The sequence below is a fragment of the Mercurialis annua genome, linkage group LG2 (genome assembly GCF_937616625.2).
Source record: "Mercurialis annua linkage group LG2, ddMerAnnu1.2, whole genome shotgun sequence".
Taxonomy (NCBI): Eukaryota; Viridiplantae; Streptophyta; class Magnoliopsida; order Malpighiales; family Euphorbiaceae; genus Mercurialis; species Mercurialis annua.
In genome coordinates, this window is record NC_065571.1 from 45,442,279 (window position 1) to 45,463,129 (window position 20,851).

General features: G+C 29.6%; 2 protein-coding genes across 7 annotated transcripts; one reads left to right on the top strand and one right to left on the bottom strand.

Annotated features, from left to right (window-relative positions):
• The first annotated feature begins 15,681 nt into the window (after positions 1 to 15,681).
• On the top strand, positions 15,682 to 18,024 carry LOC126670454 (receptor-like serine/threonine-protein kinase At1g78530). 2 transcript variants are annotated; one of them, XM_050364186.2, is made up of 5 exons: positions 15,682 to 15,936; positions 16,044 to 16,349; positions 16,429 to 16,683; positions 16,808 to 16,941; positions 17,153 to 18,024. In XM_050364186.2, the coding sequence occupies exons 1-5, from the start codon at positions 15,810 to 15,812 to the stop codon at positions 17,393 to 17,395; spliced, it is 1,065 nt and encodes a 354-aa protein (XP_050220143.1). In that variant the 5' UTR covers positions 15,682 to 15,809; the 3' UTR covers positions 17,396 to 18,024. The 2 variants fall into 2 exon arrangements, with proteins under 2 accessions (XP_050220143.1, XP_050220142.1); XM_050364185.2 differs by having other exon boundaries at positions 15,683 to 15,936; positions 16,014 to 16,349.
• LOC126670455 (fatty-acid-binding protein 3, chloroplastic) lies at positions 16,767 to 20,175 on the bottom strand. 5 transcript variants are annotated; one of them, XM_050364188.2, is made up of 6 exons: positions 19,866 to 20,175; positions 18,879 to 18,980; positions 17,763 to 18,133; positions 17,426 to 17,600; positions 17,145 to 17,273; positions 16,767 to 16,966 (listed from the first exon to the last, which is right to left on the bottom strand). In XM_050364188.2, the coding sequence occupies exons 1-4, from the start codon at positions 20,074 to 20,076 to the stop codon at positions 17,442 to 17,444; spliced, it is 843 nt and encodes a 280-aa protein (XP_050220145.1). In that variant the 5' UTR covers positions 20,077 to 20,175; the 3' UTR covers positions 16,767 to 16,966; positions 17,145 to 17,273; positions 17,426 to 17,441. The 5 variants fall into 5 exon arrangements, with proteins under 5 accessions (XP_050220145.1, XP_050220146.1, XP_055960828.1 ...); XM_050364189.2 differs by having other exon boundaries at positions 17,145 to 17,285; XM_056104853.1 differs by having other exon boundaries at positions 16,767 to 16,878; positions 17,145 to 17,354.
• Positions 20,176 to 20,851: the final 676 nt, after the last annotated feature.

Here is a 20,851-nt window from a genome sequence, read left to right on the forward strand (position 1 = left end):
TATTTTTTCATATTTTACTCCTATTAATGGTAATAAAATTTGCTATAAAATATCTTTAATATGACTAAATGAAGAATAAAATAAAATATTCACCACAAAATAAAATATGAAACTCTTTAAACGAGACGGTCATCTAAAAATAAAAAAAATTAATATTTTAAAGTAATTTAATTCTTTAGAACTGCAGATTTATTATGACTATTCACATTAATATATAATTATTAATATTTATAAAAATTCTTTTATTGAAAAAATTAAGTAAAATATTTAAACTATAACTATAAAGAAAAATTATTTTATATTTTAAAATTATTTAATATAAACATATTTTTTATATTTATAAAACTAAGGAAATATCACATTTATTTCTTCATTATTTTGTATTTGCTGCTGTTTTAACCTAATCGAAAATAGGTGGGTGAATATTCAATTTACAGCAAATTTTATATTTCTTATCCTATTTTAAAAATGATTTTTTTCATTTTTTTGTAGTATTTGATTTGATCTTAATATTATATATTTTATTTAATAGTATTTTGAATATAATTTATAAAATTATCATTAACTAAAATAAATAAAAAATTAGTATAAAATATATAAAATAAACTTTTAAAATGAAATAGAAAAAGTATTGATTTCATTTAAATTCACTTTCTTACGTTTTTTATTAATTGCGAGCAAACCATAAATTGTATTTTCGTTATATATAGTAGTACTATTCTTTCAAATTCAAACTGCATTTAGAAAATTTAGATCCAGCTGAAAAAAATATTAATTTTGAAAGTGAAAAGTTTGAATATAATTTAAACAACTTTTTATATAATATCTAATCTTTCTATTCAAATCTTCTGTTTTAGTAAACTCACCTCTCAGCCTCTTGATTTTTAGGGCTTTTTATATGACATGCCGGTTTTTTTTCAACATTTTTTTTCTTTTTTACATTATTTTTTCTAAACCTTTACTCTATATTACAACTCTTATTTTTCAACATTTCTTTTTTCATATTTTCAAATTTTTTTATCATTATATTTCTATAGTTATCATATATTTATTTATTTTTGGCTAATCTCCTGCAAAACCCCCATCTTTCAATCCCCCTTCGTTTGCATCCTCACCTTTAAAAATCCTCAATTTTACCCAATTATCACACTTTATTTTCAATTGCACCCTATAAATACTAAATTGATCTATTTTCACTAGAAAAAAATTCAAATCAATACTTTATATTCAAATCAATACTTTAAATAGTCCTCAATGTTACAATTTCAACAATAAAACCATCTTCCCTAAAAATATTTTAAAAATTACTGAATTTCACATCCACTTTTATTCAAATTTACCGTTTTAATTCCACAATATTAATTAAATTAAATTTTAAAATTAAATATTCAACGATTTTTAAAAAAACAAAATAATGAAAAATCGAGGTGTTCTTCAAGGAAGAACAGTCTAGATCTCGTCTTTTCTTCGACTCCGATATATATTTAAAATAATTAATATTTTCTATTTAATGTACGCAAAATTTTTATTATTCAATTTAAATAAATTTTAAAAATTATTTTTTTAATTAAAATTTATTTTTTCGAAAAAATTCGTTCGTCGTGATGAACCTGCCATAATCGAGACTCGCCGCCAACAAAATCCGACCGTCGGAGGAGGAGATGCTCCTCCTCCTCCTCCTCCAAGAAGGAGCAGATCTGCTCTGCTCCTTCTCAGGCGAGAGAAAGAACAGGTTCGTGCTCCTTCTCTCGCCTGAGAAGGAGCAGCTGCTCCTTCTCAGGCACCTTCTCTTCCCTAAGAAGGAGCAAATTTGCTCCTTCGTCTCGGACGAGCAGTCAGTTTTCGACGGCGGCAGCGGGTCATGGTGGCGGCAGGGGACTGCAGAGTGGTCAAAAATTTTCCCTAAGAGCTTCCCATATATAAGAAAGGGGGTTGGCGGCTAAACTTACCTCAACTCAACGGGAAACTCCCAGGTTTCGGTGGTGGCCGACGTTTTGAAATTTAGTGGAGATAGTTTTTTTATTTAAATTTTAATGTTAGGTACTATTTGTAATATTTGTTGAAACATAAAGTATTCATTTGAACCCTTTTTAATGAAAATAGGTCAATTTAGTACTTTTAGGGTGCAATTGAAAATGAAAAGTGATAAGGATAAAATTGAGGATTTTGAAAGGTGAGGGTGCAAACGAAGGGGGATTGAAATGTTAGGGGTTTTTCAGAGGATTAGCCTTTATTATTTTTTAACTTTTTTTTAACTTTTTTAGATTTTAATTTTTTTGAATGTTGACGTTTGTGTCAATTCTAATATCAACACAAAAATCAACAATAAATTTTTAATCTTTTTTTACATTAATTTTTATTTTTACAGCATTATTGCAATTTAATTTTAATTTCTTTACTTTATTTCATATATAATATGGTCTTTTTCGCTAATGTTAAAATCAACTAATTATTGACATAATATCAACACAATATCAACACTGTAACATTACAATAATTCAACATGATTATTTGTTTTTTTTTCCAATGTCAACATATCATTATTTAGTCTCAGTTTATTTTTTATTTTTTTGAGCTTATTTCACGAATAATATTATTTTATTTGCCAATATTAAAATTAAAAAAATATTAACATAATATCAACATAAAATCAAAAAGACTATTAAGAAAATCAACCATCATCAAAAAAATCGCGATGCAAAATACAAAAACACAGAAATACAACAAAACACAGAAAAAATGCAAAAATAACAGAATTGTATTCCGTTAAATCACAAAATTATTTTATGTTACATGATAAGTAGTATTATATTCTTTAAATATAATCTTAATACATGTCTTATAATGAAAAATTAAATGTTATATAAAAATAGTAAATAAAAAAACAAATTGTAGATCTGAAGAAAAAGAAGAAGAACAATGAATTTCAGATCTGGAATCAAAATAGAAAAACGACGAAAAAATACAACGAGCGGAGGTAATGACTTTGGCAGTAACAACAAACGGAGAAAATAACTTTGACGGCGAGACGAAGGCAAAACGGTGGAGGCGGCGCGAGAAACAGGTCTAAAGATGCTGATCTAATAGATTCAATAAACATTTCTGATGGTTGAAAAGAAGGAGAAGTTGTGAAAAAGGCGAGTTAAGAGAGAAATATGAAGAGAGAGAAAATTATTAAAATTATGAGGGTTTGTTTTGTATAAAGGATATTTATATAAACCGCATAAAAGTGACAATTTTATTCTTTATACAGTAGTTTTGATATATGGAAGTGTATTTCGTATATTAGTAAACCAAATTAAAATGTTGGTTATTTGAATAAAAAGACCTGATTTTTAGGTGGGAAAGAATGGGTTTCGGCCTTAGACCGAAAATCCACTTTTTCTTCACTTTTTCGCTTATATGTTTATGCGTTTTTTTTAATAATAGTTTACTCACCATAAAGATTAACTTGTTTTTGCGTGTGTTTTTCGATGGTTTCTTGGGTGCTTCCTAGTTAGATTAATATCTTGTTGATTTGAGCTTCATATGTGCTGATTTTTGATGTGGTTTTTTTTATTTCGGAAAAAACATTAGTGCTGATTTGAGATCAATCGTTGCAGTTTCTTGAAGAATTATAAGATTTTATACATATCTAATAGTTATGTAATTTATCATTTTTAAAAGGTGGATAATGAAAATTTACAATCAAAAAGTCTATGTTGTAGTATAAAGATTTTGTTCTATGTGAGGTTCTAAGATTTTTCCAGAATTTTACAAATATAACTGCTACAGTTTTCGAGCTAATATAATATCTGTTATTCCCTCTGTTCCGCTCTAATTGACAAAATAAATAAATTACAATAATCAATATAAACTAGTTATGATATAAATAGTTATTTCTATACCCTTATATTGATAATGGAGCTAATTAATGATATTAGTATATTAGTCCAATTCTTATTAAATATTCACCATTTTCCATAAAAGTTTAATTTTAAATAAAGTAAAAATGAAAAATTAAAAAATAAAATTTTACCTATGTTAGTTTTGTCAATTAGAAATTTTTTATATTTTGGGATACAACTATAAAACTCAAATGGTTCGATAGCAATTGATAAAAAAAATGAGGGTTTGAATCTAAAAAATGGGTTTTGTTATATAAAATTATTAAAATAGAATGGGAAAATGGTCAGTTAGACCCCTAACGTTTGACATGTGGATCAGGTAGGCCCTTAACGTTTGGAAAGGCGCAACTAAGCCCCTAAAGTTATCAAATCGTATCATACAACCCTTTTACGTAACACTGTTTGTAATGAGCCACACTTAAAAAAATAGACGGTGTTAAGTATAAGGGCTTATATGATACATTTTCATAATGTTAGGGGTTTGTTTACACCTTTCTGATCGTTAAGTGTCTACTTGATCCATAGACCAAACGTTAGGGGCCTGACTGACCCTTATTCCAAATAGAATCATTAACTTTTATACAAATTAACCTTTAAAAATAGGCTAAACTCATTTTGGGATTCTTAAATTATATAATTTTAATTTATCATGTCCCTCAATTTCTATTTGGTTTTCTCAGATCTCTAAATTTTTATTTTTTGGTTTATTAGATCCTTAAACGGAGATCCATTTAAAAATTTAATGAACCAAAAACAAAAGTTTAGGCACCCAATGAACCAAAAAATAAAAGTTGGGAAATCTGAGAAAGGCAAATAAAAATTGAGAGACCTGATAAACTAAAAAAACAAAAGCTAAGGGACCTGAGTAAGTCAAATAAAAGTTGAAGAATCTGATGAAACAAAGTATAGTTCATGGACCTCGAAATAGATTTAACCTTAAAAATATTCGGAATAAATATTTTAAAATATTAATTAATGTGATATTATATATACCCATTTTTTGATATATATAAAATGATAAAGGATGATAAAGACACATGGTGATATACAAAGACACCATGTCATGTGATGAGTTTATTAGACATTTTTAATTATTCAAGTAAATTAAATTGATATTTTATGATGAACTCTAAATTAATCGTAATTGTCGCAGATAATCAATAAAAAAATTAAAAACTTTACGGTTTAAAGATTAATTAAACTATTTTATAATTCGAGAAGATTATTAGTTAATTTATAACAATCTAAAATTAAGGGTATTTTTAAATTATTAAAACATCATTAAAACGAATATGAAGTAATTAATATTTGTATAACATTAGAGAAAGTTCAAAAGTCAATCTTAATTACATGATATGAATCATGCATTTTGTGCTAATAACTACTATATCCTTTAGTTGGTGGATGCGTGTCCAAATTACCCGTTCACAACTACTATGTCACCTTAAGGTGACGTTCACCATATTGCAATAGCTACTAGCCATCATTTCCGGAATTACCATAAAAATCTAATTTATCTCTTTTTAATCTCGATTCAATTTTCATATTGATATATGATTGTATATGAGTTTTATTGATATTCTAGAGATATTATTTAAGCCAAAAGCTTTTGTATTTATCTATAATTACCGACAAACCCATACCATAATCTAATTGTCAATAAATTCAAAAGTATTCCTTACCTTACATGTATAAACAATTGTACGAGTACATTTTGAATTGCTTTATTACTTTGAATATATAAGAATGAATAAAAATTTAGATTGATATTATTTGAATTCATAATTTGCATTCTTAAGGAGGCAGACACATGTCCGGAGTATCCGCTCACAACTACTATGTCACTTTAAGGTGGAGTTCCCCACATCACAATGGCTGCTAGCCACCATGTACGTAATCAATGAAAAAAATCTAATTTTTCCCTTTCAGTCCTGATTCAATATTCATATTAATATATAATTGTGTATGAGTTTTATTGATGTTATTGGGTGAAATAACAGTAGCAATCTAGAGGTGAATTAAGGTTAATTTAAAAATTAAAATTTATTTAAGAATAGAAATGAAATTTAAGGGCTTAAAAGAAAAATGTATGTTGTTTTTATCTCCGGTCGAGACTGATTTTTGTGATGAGGAAGTTGGAGGCGTAGGGGGGCAATGCCGGTCACCACCTACTTTGATAAATCCATCCAAATCAATTGTTGAACACTCATCAAGGTATGCCTCGAGGATAATGATTCAAAAGAAATGAAGCAAGATATCTAGTTGAAATGATCCGAAATAAAACACAAACATATTAGATGTGGATGTGGATTTTGGATAAACGCCGATCTAGTGATCCCAATTGCTCAACAGTTTTATTCGAGCGCGACAAAGAAATATTCGCATAACTTGGCGAGACTTCTATGAGTGGGATGTTCATGGCAAGACTCGTGACTGAATTGTTTCATATTTTAAATCGGCTTGTTTTATTATGATGATCAAGTTCACGAAATTGTAAGTAGCCAATTTGGTGTATAAGGACATCAAGAAACAAGTTATTTGATATAGCCGATTAGTGTAATTTTTAAAGATGTCTACATGGAAAATTGAAGTCTATCAAATGGATTAAATAGAGAGGCATTCAGAGATATTTCAGATTAGGAACCGATCTTCCCGAGACCAATGATAGTTCGGCCGAGAAGCGGATCTCAACGAAACTTAAAAATGTCTCGCTAAAAATTATGTCTTTTCATCTTATTTGACATTCAACTAAAAGAATGTGGTGGACATTGTTTATATTAGGGCAAAAAGAACTTACATGAGCCGATTCAGATTTTTGAGCCTAGAAGTCATTACTTATCTTTTTATTTTTATTTATCCTATTTGGTTTATTATTTATCTAAATAAGATATTGTGTCTCACTAAAATAGGTTTTTAGTAATTATGTCTAACTAGGATAGATCTTTAGTCGTAGAGTCATTTTTAGCATAGTCTTCCTATTATAAAGGGATAAATAGTTGAGTTATTTTCATTAATGGAACACACATCAATTATCAAACAAAAACCAATTCAAAACCCTGTGCTTTTCTATCCCCAATCTCCGTGATTAGTTAACTTAGAAGTATGATCAGATGGACATCAATTCCACTAGATTTCTTAACTTCCGGATCAATACCGTTAAATTTAATATAGTTTGGTTATTTTTGTTCTTTTTACAAGACTTGTTTACGCTACAAGTTTGCGAGATAAGTTTGCAAAGCCTGTTTACAAGACCTGGTCGGTTTTACGGATTAAAGCATCAAATCGAGATAGAATCTCATCATAAATTCAAAGATTCGGGTGACAAATTATTTCCATGCAAACAACAATGAATGAAATATTTTTATGTCTATTTTAGAAAATAATACCCCCTTCGTCCATAAAAGACAGGCTTAGTTCATTTACGACTATTAATCACATATGACACTCCAACTTAAACATTCGACTAACCAAGACCCCTGAACTAAATCTCGGCCCGCTAAACCCCCTAAATTTCACTTAATGATCACTTATGGCACTTTTACCCCAAAACCGCCCAAAAAAACCGCCCCAAGTCTATTATTTTCTCAAAAATACCCAAATACCCCTAAAGTCAATAAGAAAATCAAACCAATCCAATCTAACCAAATCTAAAATCACCCACCCAACCAAATCAAACATAACTCATTCATCCAACCAAATCATACTTAAATCACCCATCCACCCAATTAAATCAGACCACTCAATCGGAAACCGTCACTCGCCGTCGCCAATTTTTCTGACTACTACCGCTCATCGCCGGAAAAAAATATTTATTTTGAATATTAAATAAATTATTATTTTTAAATTAAATAATTTTTTAATTTTTTTTAATCGGACCCACCGTCGTGGTGGGTCTGTTACAAGAACAGACCCACCACGACGGTAGGTCTGTTCTTCACAGGCTCACTGTCGTGGTGGTTCTGTTCCATTTGGAGCAGATCCACCACGAAGGTGGATCTGTTCTTGACAGACCCACCACCGTGGTGGGTCTGTCCATTCCGGTGAACAGCCCCACCACGGTGGGTCAGTTCACCGGGTTATTTTAAAAATATTAATTTTTTATTAAAGTTTTATTATTAAAAAATAATTATTTATTTATTTTTCAAATGAATTTAGATGTGATTAGATTATTTTTGATTTGGTTAGATTATGTTTGATTTGGTTGGGTGAGTGACTTTAGATTTGGTTAGATTTAGTTGGTATTGGTTTGTTTGTTATTTTTATAGAAATGAAAGGTATTTTGGTCAAATTATGCCAAAAGTACCATAGGTGATTATTAAATGAAGTTTAGGGGATTTAGCGGGCCAAAATTTAGGGGTTTTGGTTAGTGGAATGCCTAAGTTGGAGTGACATGGGTGATTATAAGCCTTCATTTACACACATATTAAGAAATTCGGTTTATTTAGTTGAAATAATACTAACTTCCTATAATACCTTTATTAAATAATTAATGCATTCATCTTTCCAATGTGTTTTTTTAATTGATAATTCAAAATCACTCAAAAAGTAGATATAAAATTACTTTTAATATTTTTTTTGTCAAATACTAAATTTTTTATTAATAATCACGAAAATTACATAAATAAATGGTTTTTCAACAAGTTGAAAAACGATTCCAGAATAGTGATGAGAGCTGTAAATACAGTATTACATACAATCATCGATAAGGATTTTACAAACCAATAAATGGGTCACCCAATACATTTATAGATCCAAAATTGAAATACGATTTTAAAACTGATCTATCCTTAAAACTTAAAGCTTTTCAAGTGTCATCTTCAACATGAATTCAAAGAGTAGATCCAGTAAGAAGCAAAGACCATCTTCCAATTTTCTACAAGAATATGAATCTAAAACTCAAAAACTAAAGATTCTTGAACGATCTAATATATCGGATCAAAATTTTGTGATGACCTTAGAAATTTATTCAATCAGAATAAAATCCAAACAATCAAACACCTTAAAATAAAATTTATTGAACCAAAAGAAATAGATCTATAAGTAATAGTGTTATGGGCGGAGAAAAGATGGTTTTCCGGTTAACCGGAAAAATCATCTTCTCCCACCTTTGAAGAAAAAGATGAAGATATAATTATTGTTGTTATTAATGTGTTTATCAATTTAATTTAGTTGATTAAATTTAAGGGAATTTTTAATATTTATATGATTAACTACTTTTTAAAAATAAAAATAAATCTATAATTTGAAACGTTTAAAATAAAAATAAGCCTATTTTTTTATAGACAGAGTGAGTATTACATTTGTTAAAAGCTAAAGATGCATGTTAATTCTGCACATGGAATCAGGAGCGTAAATAAATCATAATACAAGAACACGATTCATCCAATATTAATAAAAAAATTAGTGGTGTTAGTAATTCAAATAAGTCAACTTGTTTAACACACGGCTTAAACCATCGTGCTATGCGGATTCCTTCAATATACCGTGTCAATCTGATCTAAGATATATATTATCTGTTCATATTATTTTTATAAATTTAAGAACTGTTACACCCTATATTTCATTAATCTAAATAAACGAGTCATGACATATAGAGTAATAAATTGTTGTTTAATGTTTAACAAGGCTGGAATAGTTAGTATATATGGAATGCATTCTATTATCTATACTAGTTTTGCATTACATGCTATACACGTGGCTCGTAATGTAACTTCTCAATGAACATATTAGTAAATTTATTATAATTATATCAATTTTTTATTTATAATTAATATTAAATAAGTTAAGACTTCTTGTAAAAGTAAATATAATATATTCGGTTATTTTTTTTTTTTTCATACTAAATTTATTTTTCTTTTGGTTTTATAATAACCATAATTACATAATTAATTTGATTTTATTAATAATATCTTTAAAAATAATAAGATATAAATTTAAATAATAATGTATTGACCAAATATAATATTTTAATTTTGTAGTTCAATCAAACTAAAAGATAGGTATTCCTACTAATTTGGAGACAATTTAGTTATTTTTTACATACTAAAAATTAAATTGGAGATAATTTAGCTACCTATTCTAATTAGGACTTTAATTACAATAGTTATTAATTAAATAACTAATTAGTTAATGACTATAAAACTTTTATTTAGTAGTAAACTGAAAAAGATTATTCAGTAAATTTGCCTGTCCTCCCCCCCATCCGTGCTTTTATATATAGTATAGATATAGATATAGATATAGATTGAACCTTAATGCCTAATATGGTGCCAGTTGTCTTCTCTGTGTTCTCACCGTCCTTACAATAGTCTTCTACTCAAATTGTCAATGTGAACAACATGATAAAAATATTAGATGAAGACTAGCTATTTTACTTTTACCAAAATAACCGAGATCCCAAATTTTATTTTTTTACTTTTTTTTTAATATCCAATTTGTTGTTATTATTATTTATGTTCTATATATTTTATTTAAGAAAAAAACAGAAATATTTCAAAATAAATTAAATATTACTCAAATAGCTAAAATACCAATTTTTTTACATTCATGACAAAATAAGAAAAAAATTTACATTTTCTATTCAACCACTAAATAATATATACATGACATACTTAAATTAAAAAAAAAATCAGAAAACGTGTTAAACAACTGTCAAACAGCTGTTAAAATACGTCAAAACTGACATGCATGTCAAAAAGGTGCGCCAATCACATGTCAGCTCATGTCAGAATTATTTAAACACGTATCATTTATGTATCCTTTATGTATCATTATTGTATCAAAATATATTTGCAATTTAATTTCAATTTCTAGAATGATCAGGTGGAGAGAAGCGGCAGGATTTTGAAAGTGACAGTGGTAGTCGTGAGAGACAAAGAAGAAGAAGAATTTGAGTGAGAGACTGGCCCAACAAAGAATTGTTAGAATTAGATTTTGGTTAGTGAAGAAGAAGTGGTTGGAGGGTTTATAATTATCTTATTTTTTCTTAATTTAAGTTAATTTTGGATTATAAAAAATTTACGGAAAGCTTTTCTTTTTTAGAGATTACTGCCAAAATTAATATCCCACAACCCCGTTTTCACGGTTTAGGCTGCTTCCATTTCGCTCGCCGCTACTACGGGAGTCACTTTTACTTTTTTTTTTTCTCTGGTTATTAAGATGTTGCAGTTCGCCAGGTTATCTTTTGTAGAAATAAAAACGTAACACTATAGCATTTTTAGAGAATTTGTGAAGAAAAACCCTACTTATTTTCAAACATCAAAACATATCATTGTTGTATCCGATTACTTATTCTATTGTATATTTAATTAATATTAAAGAATTAAAAACGAGACCCGACATACAAGTCCAAAACAAACAATGCCAGTTTGTGGGATGATGAATACTTTGGCTTATATTTCTTGGTATTATCATAAGATTTATGAATTGTATCATAAGCATATACTCAAAATGTTTATCCCAAGTTCTATGTGTTTATTTTGACATTTTCCTATCAAATCTAATTATAACTTAATTCTGCTATGTATATATACAAACTTGTGAAGACACTAATTGTGCTAATTCACAACTAAATTTTTTATATTTGATTTAAAAATGGAAATTTTCAGAAAGTGGTTGCTATTGTCATCTATGGGGATTCTTCTTCTTCTATGCTCGACTCAAGCTGAAAGTAATTTTCTTTTCTTTTCTTCTCTTCATATGCTTTTTTTTTTGCCTTCTAATTGATCATAACATACATATTATTTATTTTTAATATTTTTTATGCTCTTTCCAGACCCACTCAGAAATGTTAACTTGAGTCCAGTTTGGCAGTGGAGAAGTGCCTGGGAATGCTTGCAAAATGTAATCTATTCTTTTTTATTAGAATTAGTTAATATTAACATGATAACCCGATCTTGAAAATTTAAATAAAAAATCATAATCGTATTCGTATATAAACATATTATTCAGAAAAATTAGTGAGCATATATTAGAGTGGCCGCAGTGGCATCTTCTTGTAATTTTTGGGAGGGCCAAATTAAATGCATACAAATCAAATGTTTAAACATTTAAAAAAACTAAATTAGTATCTAGTTACTCTAAAAAAAATTAGGAAGGCAAAAGGTTAAAAAGTAAAATTAGTACTTAGTAATTTTTTAAAATTTTGGGGAGGCCATTACCCCTCCATGTCTCCATGAGAGTGGGATTGGTCATGTGATTCAACCGAATTTTATTTTTTTATTTTTATACTTTGAAAAAAATTCATTTCTCATCTCTCTATTTTATAATTTTCGGTTATTGGTCCTTCAAATTTTATTTTAAGTTTTTTAATCCCTATTATTTATAGGTCATTTGAAAATAAAAGCTTATGAAACTATTGAAAAAGATTACACATCCCTATTTCCTTATAATTTGTAAATCTATGTCATCATCCACATAGATGAAATAGAAGGATCTCCATTGTAAAAATTGAATTTAAAGGACTAAATAAATAAAGATAATAAGGATTCAAAAACACTAAAAACTTATATTTCTATTTGTAATAGTAACAAATCTAAATAGGTACAAATAATGTTCGAGATTTGTTTTATGAAATTACTGAAAAATGAGAATTCTGTGAGATTAATTATAAATTATGAAAAAAAATGGAATCGTATAAGGTGAATTGCCGAAGTTCAAAAATTTAATTATGTTAATATTTAAACTTCAAATTTTATTAAAGTGTGAAAAAATAAGCTTAGTTGCACCAAAAATCACCAACTTTCGCATATTTTTGGTACTTAACAATAATCTTTTTTTTGGCATATTTAACATTATCTATCATTTTTGGCATATAAGACCACGAGACCGTTTTGGATATAAAGCGACACTGTTTTAAATGTAAATCGACACTATTTTTCAAAAAAAACGCAAATGATGTTAAATATGTCAAAAAGTTATAGACAATGTTAAATATGCTAAGAAAAAAGATTAAATTAAATACCAAAAATACGCGAAAGTTGGTGATTTTTGGTGCAATTAAGCCAAAAATATATAGTATATAATAATTACAATATATAAAACTGAATAAGAAAGTAAAAAGCAAATTGTGAACTAAAATTTACTCCATATTCAAAATAAAATTGAGAATTTTTTCAATAATTATACTCACTATGATTTGTTAAAAGTTTAACATTCTTAAGAATATATGTACCAAATTTTTAAACTCTTTTAAAATTATTTTTAAATCCATATAAGATTTAGATTTTTTTCATCTATTATAGAAATCGGCAGCATGCATATCAGAGAAGGATGTAATAAAGATGGATGGAATAGTGAATGTAAGCAGAGTTGAGATCAGAGACTACTGTGACAATGGATGTGCAAACCATACCAAGAATGTGCTGACGTGTATTTCTTATGTTCACCGCCACTTTAAGTTCGCTACCGGCGCTAACGTTCACAACATTAGTACCACCATTGATCAAGCATGCACCTCCAATTCAGGTAATTTCTTTAACCAATTGGCTAAAATTGATTGAAAAAATTGGCTAAAATTGCAACGAAATATTAAAATTAGGACACTATAAAAAAATTAAAAAAAATGGATGAATAAAATTACAATAATCCGTAACGATTTGAATTTATTTTTCTATTAACCCTAAAAAAATAGGCATTCATCAAAAAAAGAAAATAGGCGAGGTATATTTCAGCGACTGTCTTAAATTTTGTGTATGATGATAGTATTTTGTTTCTTTACGCTTCACGTAAATTTGTTGTCTCCGTCGCTGTACTGCAGGTATACTTACAAACTATAAAAGCGGTGGAACAAGAGCATTTCAGAATTTCATGGTTCCTTTGGTAGCTTCTCTGGCAACAGCATGTATCGTGACCATCTTCAACATCTGATACTTTTTTCCTTTATGTTAGAAAAAATTATGCAATAAAAGATACATTTTTCATATGTTAAATATTATATGATTTTTCATTATTGTTCTTTACCATTGTATGAGACCACAAGGGATTGAACATGCAACATTAAATAAGATAATTATAATATCTTGCATGGCTTAAATATTATACACTGCCTGTAATTCAAACTTGTAGCCTTCACATAAATAGGGTTGTAAAGGTTCAACACTGTTTTCAAAATAAGACCACAGCGGGATAATCCGATTAATTCAACTGGAAATCAATGTTTGGTCTGATTAAAAGAATATCAAAATCAAACATCCGGATCGGATCATATCCAAATATTTTTTTTTTTTTTGGTATGACTACAATTTAGATAGAATCTGGAAAACCCTAAACTTTTAGTAATTGATTTGACAGTGAATCAGTTTTTTTTTTCAAAAATGGTAATCGACTTTTTACAGTCTCAATTGTTAGTTATTAGTTACGGAGACATAATTCGAACACACAATTTCTCAATGCACTTAGAGGCACCTTAACCATCTAAACTAGGCCGACATTGGCAACGGTGATTCAATGATTCCTTTGATTTGACTACCAATTCAATTTTTAATATAGTGGGTTCAATCTCATCTCGGTATTAAGTGCATTGAGAGAAATGAGACAACAGTTAGAAAAAAAATAATATTAATTTGTCTTATAATATACAAATTAAGTTTTAAATATACAATGTATATTTGACACGTTATGGATTAATGTATCATATGTAATGTATATTCGACACATGATAAATTAGGTGTCATGCATTTAATCAATGAAATGACACACAATTATGATCCAATTAAATTAATATAAATTACCATTATATAGATTAATCTCATCCATTGATTAGGTTATACGATAAACATACAGAATTAATAAAACTTAATTCCATCTAAAGAGTGTCATTAACTACACTTAACCACTAGGAGTAATAGATAATTGGGAATTTATTAATATTAAATTGGCTAGTCGAATCTATAAGTAAGGCATGTTCTTTTTATTTTTAATTTTAATTTTAAAAGAGTTTCAAATGATTTCTAATAATACAGTTTCAAATTATTTCTGAAAACACAATTTGCTAACAGTTTCTAAAAGGATTTTTGATGGTTTTTAAAAATGAAATTAAACAAAGTATTTTTATAAATTTTGAGTACGGACAAAATAATAGAGTAAAAAAATAAAGTTTTAAAACCAGAATATTTTTAGTGTTAATTGCAAATTAATACATGAACTTTATTTGATTTGTAATTACAACACGAACTTTGAAGCTTGGCAAATTGGTACACCAACTTTCAGTTTTTTGGCAAATTGGTACACCGACCAATCATGCAACAATACGTGGTTGTATATTATAATGTCCACATTAGTGTTTTTTCGAGTTCGGTGTACCAATTTTTCAAAAAAAATGAAAGTTGCTGTATCAATTTGCTAAATTTTAAAATTCATATTGTAATTGCAAATCCGGGTAAAATTTGTGTCTTAATTTCAATTAACCCTATTTTACAAATAAAGTCAGAAATTGAGTATTTTTACAAATTTCCTTCTTTTATTAACAAATTAATTTTCTAGTGATTTAGTTGGTTTAAACTTTAAAGTCCGTCAAACTTAGTAAAATGAGTTAAATTTGGATTTGATTGGTATTTTAAATTCATTATTATATCTTTCAGACAAAAATAATCACTAATTATTGAATTTATTCTCCATGATTTGATTGGAAGGATCCATCCATTGGTTGATATTGAGGCTGAGTTCAATTATTAAAACAATAATTTGTACTTTCACATGAGTTGTTTCAAAAAAGAAAAATTAGAATCACATGAGGTGAGTAGAGCTCCAGGTGGGAACAAAATGAGACTTAAAAAAGTTTAAAGTTAGGCAGCATTTAGTCGGTGAAGATGTAGGAGTCTTTTTGAAAATGTAAAAACTTTACATGATTCAAATCTCTACTATTATTGACAAACTTTAGCAGTTTTTCATAGAGTTGAACTTGTTTTGTTTAGTAGAAAAAAAATGAGCAAAACTCAGGACACAGCGCTTTACATCACATTATGCTGCATTGCGTTCATTGTATCGAAGATCGTTATTGCAATTCTTTGCTATAAGCGACGGAAAACAAACCATTTTGTCGGCTTTTCAGGTAAACAATTACCCTTCTCATTTTCTCTCTCCATACTAAACTGGTATTTATGAATATTTGGACTGTGACAATGATAGGAGGGAGGATGGTTATATTTAAATCCGCAGTAACGCAGAGTGTAACATCAGAAATGCTGTTGAAGAAGACATTAAAATTGAGCAATAAGGACATAATTGGGTCGGGAGGATACGGAAGTGTTTACAAATTGGAGATGAATCATTCATTGGCATTTGCCGTTAAAAGACTAAATGCAGCAAGCCATGGAGATGGAGGTTTTGAAAGAGAGTTGGAGGCTTTGGGTGATATTAAACATCGTAATGTCGTTGCTCTTCATGGATATTACACTGCTCCGCTTTTTAATCTTCTCATTTATGAATTCATGCCTAATGGAAGCCTAGACGGAGTCCTATATGGTATGCAATACTAGTCGTAAAATTCGTTTTTAGACTATGCTATGAATTATGAATGTAATGAAGTCGATTTGTTATCCAGGAAAATCAAATGATGAAAAGAGTTTGGATTGGGCATGCAGATATAAGATAGCAGTTGGTGCTGCACGAGGAATTTCATACCTGCATCATGATTGCATCCCTCATATCATCCATAGAGATATCAAGCCTAGTAATATATTGCTTGATCACAATATGGAACCTCGAATCTCCGATTTTGGATTAGCTACCTTCATCCAGCCTCATAACACACATGTTTCCACCTTTCCCGCCGGAACTTTCGGATACTTAGCTCCTGGTATTTAACTCGAACTACACCTTTTTCCACTTAAATATAAATTTCTTTGGGAAGCAAAAATTGATACTTAAGTCCAGCCGTCATAATTCAACTAATGCTTCTTAAACTATGTAATGTTCCGTAGAGTACTTTGATACAGGGAAGGCCACAGCAAAAGGAGATGTTTACAGCTTCGGAGTTGTTTTGCTCGAACTTCTAACAGCAAAAAAACCAACAGATGAAGCATTCTTTGAGGAAGGATCTAAGCTTGTAACTTGGGTAAGTAAGTGAATAACTGATAATCCTAACAAAATCAAAACAATTTTTTTAATTCGATTTAAATGGTCAAACAGTTTGATTCGGATATAAATGAGCGGATAGTTTAGTTTTTGATTTTGGCCAACGAGAATGAAAGCAATTCCTCAACTAGTGTTTGCATGATAACTTAACAAATGAGTGTGCTAAAGTAAAAAATTGTGTACCTTAACAGGTGAAGACGGTTGTGGAAGATAAGAGCGAAGAATACGCACTGGATAAAAGCATAAAGTGTGCGCCTATGGACGAGGTTAACAATCTTTTCAGAATAGCAATGATGTGCCTTGAAGCAGAGCCTACAAACAGACCTACCATGACTCAGATTGTTCAGATGCTTGAGCTTGTCAAACCAGAAAAGGTAGTTGTTGACTCATTAGCTATGAAAAGAGAATTGAATCAAACAGGAATTTCTACTTGAAAAAATGTTTAGTAATTAAAGGAATTATACCTCTAAGTCAAAAGATTCAATTGAGAATTGTTGCCACTTCATTGGCAACTGATTCTTTCAAAGAAGGAGAAACCGGAGCATCTCCGAAAAATACATCAAAAAGAGCAAAGTTAACATTCATCGACTCAATTGTTGCATCCACAGAAGACGGCATCCCATCTGATGAGATACAAATCTAAAAATCACAAAACAACAACCTGGATTAGCATTGCACAAGTAGAACAAGAGCAAGATTATTTAATTTCAAATAAAAATGTAAATAACATATAGGCTCAACTTTCACGTGCCATTCAATTTTAAATATGTTTTTTTCCTTTGTCCTCCAAATAAAACTTACTTGCATTTTGGAGGGATCCAACCATACGAGAAATATGGATGTTCCTTTCTTAAGAGGTCGACTTTGAAAGATAGCACGAAATGTGGACAATGCAGTAGCATCAACTGGAGTGGGTGCTTTAATTCTTGGGGAGATGGCTTGGTCTAAGGCATCCCAAAATGTATTACCATCAACATCTCTCACCAGTACAATCTGCAGCGTTTTTTCAAATTGAGCTTGAAAAATCGTACTGAAAAAGACTTGATTTTCCTTTATTTGAGCACCTGATTGCCCTTTCCAAGAATTTAATGAACTTATGATAGATTGATTAACATATAGTCCAGCAGCATACACTTTAACACCAATTATAGCAAAAACCTTCTCCCTGTATCCTGAAAGTTATTATGGCAGATCATCAAAGTTATTATCATAGACTAATTCAGACAGCTGGTCATCCTTCGCATTTCCGAGAAAAAAACTACAATTCCAAGAAAAATTCAAACACTACAGTTTTTCTAAGGATTAAGGAGACATTAAAGTAGGGATGTAATCTAGTCGAGTCAACTCACGAGTTACTCGGGATTGACTTGAAAACTACATAAACTTGAGTCGTCGAGCTCGAGTTTGAGCTACTCAAGCAAACTGCCGAGTAGAGTTCAGTACTACTACTACATACTCCGATACTTGCGAGTCTAATAAATCGAGCTTTGAATAATTTTCTTCTTATAATTATGCATATTTACAATAATAGTCTTATTTTTAAGCTAAAATTTAATTTTCAAATTTTTATAATAGATAATTGAGTCGAATTTGAATCTCAATTATTCTACTGAGGTCGAGTTCGATCTCCTAAAATAAAACTCAATCGAATTTGAATTGAGTTTCGAGTTTTAAATTTTAGAGTCGAGTCAAACTCGAACTTGGGAGTGTTTAGACTCGACTTGACTCAGATTACATCCTACACTGGAGTAATACTAGGTTTAGTATCGCATGTATAACCATCTATTTGTTAGAGAAAAATCGGTTCAACATTTTGTTTGCTCGAAACTACCATCAACACCATTGTGTGCCAGTAATAGTAGCAACAAGTTTTTATAGGCATAGAGAAACTTCCTATGATGCCAGAGTTTTACTGACCAGTTCCAATAAGAGATAATGGACTTGAGCAACCAGGCAAACATATAGATTTCTGAAATTTCACTTTGGTCGCAGTTTCCTCTGAGTACTCTGAACTTCCAACTGCAGCCAACATATTAAACACATGAAAAATGGACTTTAGAATTCTGATATAAATACAGAACATAACAAAAATTGCACATGGAGACGTTTACCTGTTAGCAATACTATTTCATTCCATTTTCATACAATTTTTAATCCTCCATATATTACATTTTACTTTAATACTTGATGGACACCGGACCTTAGGGTTCGGAACATAAGCAACCACTAGACCACCAAATGGCTGAACCAAATTGCATCGTGGTCCAAGACAAGACAAACCAAATCTTAGAGGTCCGTCCAAGGCACCGAATTCTCAAGGTTTGCCCGTTACGATCCTTCCTATGAAAACGGACATGCAGATGAGAGTCATCTTATCCCACTTATATTTTAATTAATATACATATAAAGTAATACCAATACATATATATAAATCGGGTTTCTATGGGAACGGGATGTGATCCCCAATGGGGTGAAGACTACACTCCCCGTCCCTCCCTATTCCCGTGGATTGAAAATTAACTTTTCCATTCCCGTACTAGTTAGATCCCCATATATAGATCCCCATACAAAGACGAGAAATTCTCAACTCATTGCCATCCATGCCTATTCTCCGAGGAAAAGCTTCTGAGTCCAGAAATTTAAACATTTAAGCTTTCTTAAGATGATTTTCAAGCAAGACTGTCCTTTCTATTAGCTTATAGCTCGACACATAACTGGGCATTTACAAATCCATAGCTTCACACATATGACATATGTACTGAAACTTCATCACCCATTGCCTTAATTTGACCACATTATTTACCAAAATTAACACGATTACAAATAAAATCCCTTTTCATGCAATTGTTAAACAAAGATCAAGAAATTTACACTAGAAAATTAGACGCAGGTAGTGAATATTACCTGCTGGTGATGATGAAGAAGAAGAAGAAGCTTTCACATACGAATGGGTATTGCTGAGTTTGTGCAGAGGGAATTTGGATAAGGGTGAGAATGAACAAGAGTTGATTTTGTGGAATGGTAGAACAGAGTTTTGAGATTTTCTTGGGAAATTAATTGTGGGATTTGAGTTGAAGCTCGCACAGCACATCGGAGTAGAAATAATGGCAGCCATTTTTCTTGGTTATCAACTTCTCAATGAATGCAGCATTCAAAGAGTAATATGTGAGAACTGTAATCACTAAATATGAAAATTATCGGAGAAAGAGAAGCAGCAGCACATATTCTCGATTTTAAAAGGGGAAAGGGCCATCTATACCCCTGTAGTTTGGGGTAAAGATCAAATGAGCTTTTAACGTCCGAATATATTCAACTGTGCCTTCAATATTTGGAATTTTGAACAAGGAACCCCCTACTTTAACACTATCTTTGACTCCGTTACTTTAATCCTACATGGTTATTTTTTTAATGTTGCCATTAATGACATGGAGTTTAACTAATGCAAAAGGGTTATCCGAGTTCTTATGGTTTGAGGTCACAATAATTGAGTTCTTAACGTCCGGAAAGATTCAATTGTGCCCCTAACGTTTTAAATTTAAACAAATAGACCTCCTAATTTAACACCGTCTCTAATCCTGTTAGATTTAAGAATAAACTAATTTTTTTGAAGGGCTGTAATTAAGAAAAATAGTAAATCATATAAAAAGTCTTTTTTTAAGGGAAATAAACATTTTTACATAAAATAAAAAATAGTGACAAAATCTACCGCAACACGGAAAGGTTAAAGAAAATACATCAGCTTTTCTCAGTTTTATGCTTTTATTCTCCATATTATATAATTTGTGATTTTACTGAATTTTTTTAAAGAAAATCATCTCGGGTCTTTCTCTTCCTCTTCTCTTTCTCTTTTATAATAAAACATATTTTCTCTTACTAAAAATGTTAATTCC